At 40.9% G+C, this 12,714-nt stretch overlaps 1 protein-coding gene across 1 annotated transcript; it reads left to right on the top strand.

Annotated features, from left to right (window-relative positions):
* Positions 1-2,107: 2,107 nt before the first annotated feature.
* On the top strand, positions 2,108-8,680 carry LOC119617797. Its single transcript, XM_037980330.1, has 2 exons — positions 2,108-8,467; positions 8,570-8,680. The coding sequence occupies exon 1, from the start codon at positions 2,108-2,110 to the stop codon at positions 7,997-7,999; it is 5,892 nt and encodes a 1,963-aa protein (XP_037836258.1). The 3' UTR covers positions 8,000-8,467; positions 8,570-8,680.
* Positions 8,681-12,714: the final 4,034 nt, after the last annotated feature.

The raw sequence follows: 12,714 nt of genomic DNA on the forward strand, positions 1-12,714 counted from the left end.
ACGTGGTTATGGCAGCGCAGTCGTTTGACTCAGTCATACAGCGGTTAACCAGGGCCTTTAATAATCCAGAGAGGAACTGACAGTTAGCTTTACAATGATAAACCGAAGACAAGACAAGTGGTAATCTCAGGGATTGTTGCAGACGGTAAGGTGACAGCACTGTGGTAGTCACAACTAATTTTAGACCACTTTTTAACATTATACACTTGTTTTGTCTCCTGTTTGTTTGAATTTAATGTAAGACAAAATAACTCAGTTGATTTGTACTGACCTCAGTGTTAAAAATATTTTTAAGAAACTGTAAGATAAAGTTAGGGGATAGAGATTGGGTTCATTCAGCAAATTTCAATAATGATCTTATACAGTCCTTAACACTGGTAATATTACTGGCTCAAATAACATTAACAGCTTGGGATTTCACTGAAAACAGAACAAAACATTTGTAGCACACGCAACATGGTTTAAAAAAAATAAAGCATTAAAAACTTATAAACTAAATGCCAAAGAAATACAGTATGTTTCCATTTCACAAATCTAAATACCAAAACCAATGTATTATAAACTAACAGACTTAATTTTTAATTCTAATCCTTTAAAAGAAACAACCTTACTTTATCGGACTGTTGTAAAAATCTGTCAACCTGATTTAAGATGGCTACCACTGCTAATTGACCTTAACAAACACATAGATGGGTATAACTCAGTCATTTTTACAAATGAGCTAAAATATGGTGTGGTAGTAGCTGAGACTCATCTCCAACATCTAATCTGAGAGCTAACACACTGATCATTGCTTAAAACTTTGGCATGTGGGCAATGTGTAGTCTTTCAAGAAATCAAAGAATAGTAGTTTCATTAACTATTTTCACGGATGCAGTATGAATAAATTAATTAAGTTAATTTTCAAATTAGTTTCAAATTATCCAATTTGATCAAAGTGATCTAAACTTGGTTCAGTGGAACAACACCAGCTGCACTACTTTAACTGGGAACTTCTATTGCTGAGATCAACTTTAGCCTCCACTGCTTGTTATATTCCTGGATTTCAATGACTATTTGTGTAAATGCCTGTTACATGTTTTATGTGCTGATTGTAGGTTGTTACCCATAGTACCCAATAGGGGCACTGTAGTTTGGTTTATGTTGAGTTAGTGCCTTCATTTAAACAGTAGAATAAGAGGAAGTGTCGCTAGCCTCCTGTCAGTCAGCACTTTGGGCTGAAATATCCCACGGACAAGAGGAAGAGGAGGATATTCTTCATCTTAATAACTCTGGACTGTAGCGCACATTCTTCAGAGCAGGCTAAAGGTAGCGCGACACGGACTTTACCGCCATAAACTTTGCAGCCCTCGGATAGCGGAGCGAGGTACATGTTTAAAGCTCTATTGTGAAGTTAGCGTTATTATTATATGTTCATGTTTTGTGTCAAACAACAGCACTTAAGCAAATGTATTTTATTTTCTTTTAGTTTTCACGGTGTATTCAGTGCAACAACTTGGTCACGAAAGAAGTAAAACAAATCTACTGCACCCGTCGGAACTCTCCGTGTTTTCTTGGGTCTGAGGGACTGCTACAGTAAAAACTCGACGCTGAGTGAAAGACAGTCCCATATCAGAGAGTGCAACCCGCGTGTCAGTCGAGCGAGGCCTGCGCCAGCCGAGCGAGACTCAACTCCGGTCAAGAGTTATTGCCACTTCCTCACGACTCTTCATATTGGAGTCTGTCTCGGTTATTCATAAAGGTTCAGGTATTTCACTTAATAAGGACTTTGCTGATGAAAGGATCAAATTACCTGCACAGTAATTAAGAGTTTAAAGCCTTAAATGCAGTCGTGGTTTTATTGTCTGAAAGCTACATTTTGTGTGCATTAAGTAAATGCTATTTCTTGAATTGTATGGGTTATGTATCCTCTAAATAATTTGTGGTATATCAGCAGTATTTACAGTCACATTTGTTACATGTGTGGATGCTAAATTGTACACCTATACGGTTTAAATGTCTGATCTGAGTGTTGTTTTCCACATAGTCTTAAAGTTAAAGCAACACCTATTCAAATTTAAGTCCAGACATCATTACAAAGAGCAAACACACACCTTAAAGGAACAAAATGTTGTACCCTGCTGAAGAACCTGACAACGTAGAACAGCAAGAGGTGAGATCCAGCAATCGTGAAAGACACCTAACCGAAAAGGGCAAAGAAATGCATGAACAGGATGCAAAGAAACACGAACGAGCATTTAACAGAGCATATAATTCTTGGAAGGAGTCCGCTAAAGAAACTAGAACAAAACTGAAGGCCTTCTGCTCACCCGAAGATTTAAACAGTGCCAGTCATGACATAAGGGACAAGCAAGCGGCTGTACAACAACATTATGAACCCATTCGCCGCAACCAAAACATGACTCCAAACGTAGTAAAACGAATGGATGCCTGTACTGTGCTTACAACAGACATTTGTGAGATTATTGCTAAACGACAAGAAAATATTGATCAGCCCTTCAATGATCATCTTGAGAAGGAAAGAGTAAGGGTGATGCTAAACAAAAATGACTATGGCTCTGTGTTTGGAGATACAAAAACTGAAACATCGCTCCCAGACGGTTCAGTTGCACACTCAAAGACGGATTCTTCAAACAGTCGTGAAGCCGAGGCTGAATTTGCAGCTAAAATGGAACAAGCAAGGGCTACGCATGAAATACTTGCACAGCAAACTAAAGTCAACCAAATGGAGAACGAGTGGAAGTTAAAGGAAAACGAAGCACTGGCAAAGTTAAAACAAGAAGAAGTGGAAACAAAGGCAAGGCTTAAGCAGGAAAAAATTAAACTGCAGCATTTAAAGGCAGACAGCGAAGTAAGAATAGCAGCAGCACGTGTAAGAGCTTTAGGCACTGTAAATGATGTTGAAAGCTGTGATGTAGCATCCTGCAACAACTTTGAGAACACTCTAAACGACTCTGTCAGGGTACCACAGCCCTCCTTAAATCCGTTGGCTCCGTCGTTTAAGCATTACTACACCGGCGCAGGACGAGGAGAACTTAGTTTAGCTGAAGCTCTAGCAAACTCCCTTACCTTAAACCGACTTCCTGTACCTGAGCCGGCTATCTTTAGTGGTGACCCTCTAAAGTTTATTGACTGGAAAGTATCCTTTATGGCACTAATTGGCAACAAACCCTTACCTGCATGTGAGAAAATATTGCATCTAAAGAGTTATATTGCAGGTGAAGCTCGAAAGGCAGTAGAGGGATATTTCTATCGTAACACAGAAGAGGCATACCAGAGCATCTGGAATGTTCTGCAAGAAAGGTATGGCAGCCCATTCATTGTGCAAAGAGCATTTAGGACCAAGCTTACAAAATGGCCCAAAATAGCTGCTAACGATCCTTTAGCACTGAGAGAGTTTGCAGACTTTCTTCAGAGCTGTGCAGAGGCTATCCCCCAAGTCAAGGGCCTAGAAATCCTTAACGATTGTGAGGAAAATCATAAGCTTCTCAAAAAACTGCCTGACTGGATAGTACAGAGATGGAGTCGTATTGTTGTGGAAGAGTTAGACAAACATCAAGAGTACCCCAGCTTTGCTCACTTCACACAGTTCTTACAAAAGGAAGCGAAAGTTGCTTGTCACCCTGTCGCGTCACCATTCCTAATAAGTGAAAAAACAGAGGAGAGACACATTAAAAGAGCTAAAGCACTTACTACAACTGTCCAGTCAAAGTCTCCCTTCCCCACAGTGGTCGTTCCTAAACCTAAGCCACCTTGTTTGTTTTGCAAGGACGAATTGCATGGTGTAGCCAAGTGTCCTACATTTGCAGCAAAAACCATTGATGAAAGGAAAGTTTTCATTCGTGAAAATCACCTCTGTTTCGGATGTTTGAAAAAGGGCCATGTAACTAAAGAATGCAAAAGACGTCACTCCTGCAGCAAGTGTGGCCGACGTCACCCTACCTGTCTCCACATAGAGGGAGTGAAGGAACCCAAAGAAACGAAAACTGAGGACTCCGTTTCCCCAGCTGAAAGTGCAAACAAGGAGGTACATAAAGTCATGACCCATGTACTTACAAGAAAACCATCTGCAACATCCAGCATAGTACCAGTTTTTGTGTCAGCTGCATCAGAGCCACAGAAAGAAATACTCACATATGCCCTGCTTGACACCCAAAGTGACTCTTCCTTCATTTTAGGAGACCTGGCCTCTGAGCTGAATGTGGATAAGCAACCAGTGCAGTTGAAGCTCAGCACAATGACCTCTGTTGACACAGTTGTGGCAAGTAGACTTGCTAGCAACCTACAGGTGCGTAGCTTTGACTCTGATGCTCATGTCAAAATAAAACAAGCCTACTCTCGTGACTTTATCCCAGTTGACAAGTCCCATATTCCCACTAGAGAAACTGCACTTCAGTGGACACACCTTAAAGGCCTAGCCAACCAGTTACAGCCACTACAAGATTGTGAAGTGGGCTTGTTAATCGGTTATGACTGTCCATCTGCTCTAGCCCCCCTAAAAATTGTCACAGGACAATTAAATGAGCCTTTCGCACAACGAACCATACTTGGTTGGAGTATCATTGGGTCTGGTAATCCCCACTTAGACAGAGAGGGAAATCAGAGTTATGTGCACCGTGTCAATGTCAAACAAATGCCAACACCCTCAGCTGCTGATGTGCTTAAAGTCTTAGAGTCAGACTTCAATGAGAGAAACTATGAAGATAAGTACGTATCCCAGGACGATGTTCGTTTCTTACAACTACTCAGTGACACAATAAAGCAGAGAGAAGATGGACATTATCAGATGCCCCTTCCCTTCAAAGACAGCAAGCCACCAGCCCTTCCCAACAATAAGAGGCTAGCTACAGTTCGTCTGCAACACCTAAAGAAAAGGCTAAAAGCTGACAAACAGTATCGCGAGCATTACAACGCCTTTATGAAAGACGTTATCAGCAGTGGTGACGCAGAACTAGCCCCTCCTGTGACCGATGATGAGATCGCTTGGTACATCCCACACCATGGGGTGTACCATCCCAAAAGGCCAACAAAGTTAAGAGTCGTCTTTGATTGTTCTGCTAAGTTTCTTGGCATCTCACTGAACGATACCCTTCTCACAGGTCCTGATATGATTAATTCACTGGTGGGAGTGCTCTGTCGTTTCAGAAGGGAGAACGTAGCCATCATCTGCGACATCGAACGAATGTTCCATCAGTTCTTTGTCTGCCCAGAGATGCGTAACTACTTACGATTTCTATGGTGGCCTGATGGACAACTAGATGTAGAGCCCAAAGAGTACAGAATGGCCGTGCATTTGTTCGGTGCTGGATCCTCCCCTGGATGTGCTAATTTTGGCCTTAAGTACCTAGCACAACAGCACAAATCCGACTACCCAAAGGCCTCCGACTTTATCGAAAGAAGTTTTTATGTAGACGATGGGTTGACAAGTGTCCCATCAGTCAAAGAGGCTCAAGAGCTCATAAATGAAACACAAGCCCTGTGCAAACTTGCAGGTTTACGTCTGCACAAGTTTAATTCCAACCAAAGTGATGCTCTCTCTCATCTTCCATCCTCAGAAAGAGCCAATACAACAAAGACACTCGACCTCAAACCTGATACTGCATCTGAAGGCCATGTGCTTGGAATCCAGTGGTCAGTCAAAAATGACACCTTCAACTTCAGTGTAAACACAAAGGACCAGCCTCCTACTCGCCGGAGCCTACTGTCAGTTATCTCATCTTTGTACGACCCACTGGGGTTTGTAGCTCCATTCACTTTGAGTGGCAAAAGTATCCTACAGGAGCTCTGCCGTAGAGGTACCGAATGGGATGACCCCATTCCCGACAACCTACGCTCACGGTGGGAGGACTGGAAAAATGGTTTGGAAAAACTGAAATCAGTCGTAGTACCCAGATGTTACCATCCACCCGAACTACAAGACATTGCTAAAGTGGAACTGCACCACTTCTCCGATGCCAGCAACATAGGCTATGGAGCATGTTCCTACATTAGGTTCATAAGTGATGACGGCAAAGTGCACTGTAGTCTGGTAATGGCTAAAGCTAGAGTCGCACCTACCAAGGTTATAAGCATACCACGACTCGAACTGTCAGCCGCAGTCACTTCAGCTAAGATGAGCGTTATGCTAAGATCAGAGCTTGAGATTAATGTTGATGAGGAGTTCTTTTGGACTGACTCCCAAGTAGTCTTGGCATATATCAACAACGAGGCACGAAGATTTCACATCTTTGTCGCAAATCGTGTCCAGTTGATTAGGGAAACTACAGATCCCAAACAGTGGCACTACATTAACACAGCTCAGAATCCAGCGGACCATGCCTCTAGAGGCCTTGATGCATCAGAGATTATGACAACCGGCTGGTTGTCTGGCCCAAAGTTTCTGTGGGAACAAGAGATTTCCTACTCAGCTGCCCCCTCAGCTGAACTGTTGGTAGGTGATCCAGAAGTTAAAGCAGTCAAAACCTTTACGACTCAAACAAGTGAGCAAGACACTATCCTCAGACGCTTCGACAGACTCTCTAGCTGGTCAATGCTCCTTAAAGTAGTGGCAAGAATAAAAAGACTGAGACCAAACAAAACCCAATATGGCAGTGTCATAACAGCAGATGAACGCAAGGGAGCAGCTGACATAATAATAAAACTCCTCCAGCAGCAATCCTTCTTTCAAGAGCTGAGAGCGTTGAAAGTAAATGACAGTCTCCCAAGTTCAAGCCCTCTCTTTCAACTGGATCCTGTTGTAGATCAGGGACTTCTACGGGTTGGAGGAAGACTAAAAAAGTCAACACTCTGCCAAGGTTTGAAACACCCTATTATTCTTCCAAAGGACCATCACATTACAAACCTGATTATGTCTCACTTTCACTCAAAGATTTGTCATCAAGGCCGAAGCCAGACGCTCATGGAGATCAGAGCAAATGGGTTTTGGGTGATTGGTGGGAGCAAAGAAGTTGCAAAACTAATAAGCAGATGCGTTCAATGTCGAAAACTTCGGCGGCCTCCTGAACAACAGCGCATGTCTGAACTACCAAAGGAACGAGTTGAAGTCTCAGATCCTTTCATTTACAGTGGAATGGATTGTTTCGGACCATTCACAACCAAGCAAGGTCGCAAAGAGCAAAAGAGGTACGGACTCCTCTTTACCTGCCTCTCCTCACGCGCAGTCCACATCGAAATGCTAGAGAACCTGTCCACAGACTCTTTCATTATTGGCCTACGATGTTTTATCAGCTTAAGAGGAGCTGTCTGTAAACTGTACTGCGATCAAGGTACAAATTTCATTGGGGCCAAAAATGAGCTGAAGGAGGCTCTCAAGGAATGTGACAGAAATGCCCTGCAGGCGTTCCTTGCAGCCAAACAGTGCGAGTTCGTATTTAATGCCCCATCTGCCAGCCATGCCGGAGGTGTGTGGGAACGACAGATTCGAACCATCCGCAGTGTTCTCAATGCCACCATTGCTCAATCACAAGGCAGGCTGGACGACGCCACTTTAAGAACACTGTTTTATGAGGCAATGTCTATAATCAATAGCAGACCATTAAGCGTTGATGGACTTAATGACCCTAAATCACCTGAACCTCTAACTCCAAACCATCTCATATTAATGAAATCAAAGGTTGCACTGCCTCCTCCTGGAAAGTTTGTGAAGGAGGACTTGTATGCGAGAAAAAGATGGCGCAGAGTGCAATATCTAACGGAACAGTTTTGGAGTAGGTGGAAAGTGGAGTACCTTTTGAACATATCCACGAGACAAAAATGGCACCTGCCTCGTCGCAATCTTGAGGTCAATGACATCGTCATCATAAAGGAAGACATGCTTCCCAGAAGTCAGTGGCAACTGGGTCGAGTTGTTGAAGCACCACAAGAGGATGATGGCTTGGTGCGCAGAGTCAAGCTTCAAGTTGGCGATCGAAATCCAGCAAAGAAGCAGGGTACAACACACAAACCTCACATTATTGAAAGACCTGTTCAAAAACTTGTAGTTCTTTTAGAAAGTCACTAACTGATGCTCATTAGCCTCACATCAGACATTATATTGCTGAAGGCTAATGTGTGACGTTAACTGTATTTTGTTAGTTCACTTCTCTTTTAACGTCCATTTGTCATGCTTAAAATCATGCATGAATCGTTAAGAAGCTCTCATCATACATGATTTGGTGGGAGTGTAAATGCCTGTTACATGTTTTATGTGCTGATTGTAGGTTGTTACCCATAGTACCCAATAGGGGCGCTGTAGTTTGGTTTATGTTGAGTTAGTGCCTTCATTTAAACAGTAGAATAAGAGGAAGTGTCGCTAGCCTCCTGTCAGTCAGCACTTTGGGCTGAAATATCCCACGGACAAGAGGAAGAGGAGGATATTCTTCATCTTAATAACTCTGGACTGTAGCGCACATTCTTCAGAGCAGGCTAAAGGTAGCGCGACACGGACTTTACCGCCATAAACTTTGCAGCCCTCGGATAGCGGAGCGAGGTACATGTTTAAAGCTCTATTGTGAAGTTAGCGTTATTATTATATGTTCATGTTTTGTGTCAAACAACAGCACTTAAGCAAATGTATTTTATTTTCTTTTAGTTTTCACGGTGTATTTGAAGCGTGGTGTATTCAGTGCAACAACTTGGTCACGAAAGAAGTAAAACAAATCTACTGCACCCGTCGGAACTCTCCGTGTTTTCTTGGGTCTGAGGGACTGCTACAATTTGAGTCTTTTAAACTTACACTTTCTAGTGTAACAACAACAGTAATGATAAAAAAGAGCGATAAATGCTGGGATAGTGAACAAAAACAACAATACTTGCACAGATGTCTTAAATCTGAATGTTTGAGGAGTCCCCCCAAATCTCAGACATGCTATAAACTTTCAATTTAAGCAAGATTTTTTATTTATTATTTTTTTAGATGCAGGGGCTCAACTCACAGACCGGGTGCCACAATTAGCATCATTCTGACCAGAGCAAAAGAGTAAATGACATCTGCACCTAAGCCCTCCTGAGCCTGGGGATGACAGGGAACAGAGCAGCCTCAGTGCTCTCCTTCTTCCAGTCAAGCATGGCCTCTTTAGGCGGTCACACACCAAGGTGGGATAATGCATTCTAACGTGTATTAGAACCCCCTCGAGGAGACCAAGCTGTTAGGGATGAGCAGGTGAGTGGATATACAGTAGACTAAAGGAAGTTGCAAAGCAAAAACTGGAATATTGGATGTAAATTCTTGCCTTGGATCCATGATGGTGGCACAAAGCTGGGATTGCTCTGAATTTCTGAGTAATCATCCACCACTGGCATGGATCTTACGTCAAAGAAAGGATCTGTAGAAGTCAGTCTTAGAATAATCATTTGGAAAAAAATTAGATTAAAAAATAATTGCAATCCTTTCAAAAGAAACACAGATTTTTGTTAAACTGCAGGGAAATTCTAATTGCTCTTTGTCTGTATAGTAAAGATAAAACTGAAATTGTGTGCATTCCGTAATTGCACGTTTTTTTTAAACCTCACCCAATGTTTGCATGTGCAGTTGTGCATTCTTAAGTGATACCATCCGCTGGTGCCCACCTCCCCCCCTCCCCCACCCATGCAAATTAGAACTTCACACACGTTGCCACAAGCTGCTGGGTGCTCTGTGATTTCACACGACCAATTAAGGCCCTCTTGGCAGTTGTGTGAACAGTTTCATTAGAGGAGATAATATTGCAAAGTGAAATGATAAGCAATCATTATGATTAATGCACAGACATTACATTGTTCGTTAATGAGGTGTAAATGATCTCATTATTTTTTGAAAGAGTACAGATTAGATTAAAGTGGAGTGGACAGCGCTTCTCAGTGTTCAGACAAGTTAGTGTTAATTAGGCCCAATCTCCAGGAGCAAATGAGCCGCAACCCTTTGGTAAACAATTAGGCTTCCATAGCCTCAGGCTTAGCTGGACAAGGATAGGCAACTGAACGGATAGATCACTAAAGATATGAACGTTGAAGGAGATTTGCTGTTAAACATCCACAAAAAACAAAGACAACATGAACAAGAACAAGGCAAATATGTGAGGTGGAGAATGGGCTTTTGTAAGATGTCAGTTTGCACTGTTCACCCTTTATGCAAAGCAGCTTTCTTTATGACTTATTCTGCTTAGCATCCAATATATAGAACATATTACATTAACAGTGTTGTGCGTAAACAAATGAGCACATTAATGAGTGATGCTCTATAGTCTGCAAACTTTCTGCAAATTTCCGAGGCTGTTTTTACCAGAGACTTGAACCAAGTGAAGTTTAAAATGTCAACAATAAACAGCTTTCTTTTTAACGGTGAATGTTGCTGTAAACTGACAGATTTTAGAACAATTTTCATGCAGAAAAGAGTATGATATTTGTCATCGAGGACAGGTTTTTAAATTATTTTTGCTGTGTGCATGCTGCACAGTCACATCTGAGTATTTCTACTTTTGTGCGGACCTGTTGCTAAAATTTCTTTTTCATTATGCCTTCAAACTTAATTATAACTTAACCAAAAGAAAACTAAAGGCTCATTCTTAAAATCATGAATCTGATGGCCAATGCCTGCATGCCAGGTTTGGTATGTACCCAGCAGGAGCGCGTGTACATGCACTAGGCTGCAACTTTTGGGGACTGGTGGAAAACACTAAATTGTAAGAAAATACACAAATTTTCACTTTGAATTAAACTGAAATGCATATATGCACAAAGACCTGGCAAAATCTGGGCCAAAGTTTGATGGAGTTTGCATACATCTCTATATCAAAATTCTAGCTTTATAAAAATGGATAGAATAGAATATGTAGAATGGTTCCAGACGGCCACAAATACTCTGTGATTATTTAGAGAGAAATATTTTAAATATTTTCAAAATTACTGAGACATGATAGTGTGGCCCTGAGACTTACAGGAGGAAATTGAGAATCCTGCTAAATATTTCAAGATACTTTAGAAACATCCTAGTGAATTATGTTGGCAATTTGTCACCAGCAGTCACCACCCAGTAAGATACTAGCTTTAACGTGCAGGTGGCAGAAAAAACAGAAGAAAATGAAAAAATACACTAGTAACAAATGGGGTGGTGGCATTTTAAGTCTTATCATGTCATCTAAGTATCGCCAAAATAACAGCATGTACAATTATAATGTGGGAAAGGGGAAGTTTTTATTTTATGTGCTTAAATAAAATTTAGATTTTATTAAAATAGAGCCTCAGTCTTGTTCTTTGACAACAACCACAAATAAAAATCATAATTTATGGCCTTTGTTTTAAACAATAAAACCAGTGAGAGTTGCTCTATTGGAAATTTCTCCATATTATGATACTGTAGGTCACCATAAAGAATATGAGAAGCAAACAGATCAACATCAATATTACTCGTCCTCAAGTCTAAGATAACTTTCCATCTTCCTCTTCTCTGTTTGTTCTTCGTCCATGCAAAGCATACTTGTCACATGAAAGGCACAACAAATATTTTTTTATTAATAAAAAGCTTGAGTAAAATCCAGAATCCAAACTCTATGTGATAAAAGAATAAATGTGAACATTTGTGAACTGAACTTTGAGCCAGTTCATTAAAAATGTGAAACTGTACAATACTGGATATTAGGCATTTCTGAAATGGTTTACTTTAAAGATATTTTGAAATAAAGCATATTCATATCACAGTACAGTGGGAACAAAAGTGAAATATAAAGACGCTGTCAGTGAACAGCACATTTGTAGTCATGAACATCTTGCAGCTGCTCTCAAGGTAACTTGCCTCAATTTTGTTTCCTAATAATAAAATAGATAAAGACAAAAACTAATGAGCTCCCATTGATGACAAACCAGGAGACCTTCCTTTGGTGAATCAAACAAAACTTCTTTTGATTAAAAAAAGGGTTTTATGTGAAGAAAAATTAAGCAAAAGAAAAAAAGACAAAAGCTTTTGTTGCATTGTCAAATATATTCATTCAACATGACTCACATTATTACTGCAGGCTTCATTGAAATCTATTGTTTTTGCTTCTTTGGAGACTTTCCACAATGTCACTAAATATACAAAAGGAAAGTTGATCCAAAGTTAACATCTGAAGTTTTTAAAAGCACTTTTAAATGGAACAACTGCGGTGTCGCTTACAAAAAAAAAATGTGGTCTGAAAAGTGTTTTTTGTGTATCACATTTGAACATACGCTTGTAGTCTGTCCATAGTGGGAAATGTCTGCCTGGGAACATTGATTTTACCATCCTGTCTTTTTGTCTGAACAGATATGCTTAGATTATGACAAGAAAGGCGATGCTGTAATCCCTCTGCCACAGGAGTTATGTTTTAGAGACATGAGGCCCTTATCAGTGATTGATAACGTTTAAATCAAAAACATATACAAGCATTAGGAAAGTCAATATTTTGCCAGCGACTGAAGGTGACCCCTAGTTCCCGTGTTTGCAGTTTGTGCGCGGAGGGCTTTGATGGTAAATTTGTGGGGTGGTTATGTGGGGAGGCTATTATGGATTTGCTATCTTGGCCTGAAGTGTTTGGAGCTGATTATGTGATTAAATCAATAATAATTTCTGTTTGGGCTCCTTTGCTCCTCTGCTTCATCTTCTTTTTCCTGTGTAGCTGAGTGGAACGGTGGGAGGGGAGTGCTATACACAAGTAGAAATGCAGGCACAAACACACACACACACACACACAATCACGCAACCATATGCTACAAAAAACAGAACAACTGTGTCACAGATGGCAC

Source organism: Kryptolebias marmoratus, linkage group LG16 (assembly GCF_001649575.2).
Source record: "Kryptolebias marmoratus isolate JLee-2015 linkage group LG16, ASM164957v2, whole genome shotgun sequence".
NCBI classification, from domain to species: domain Eukaryota; kingdom Metazoa; phylum Chordata; class Actinopteri; order Cyprinodontiformes; family Rivulidae; genus Kryptolebias; species Kryptolebias marmoratus.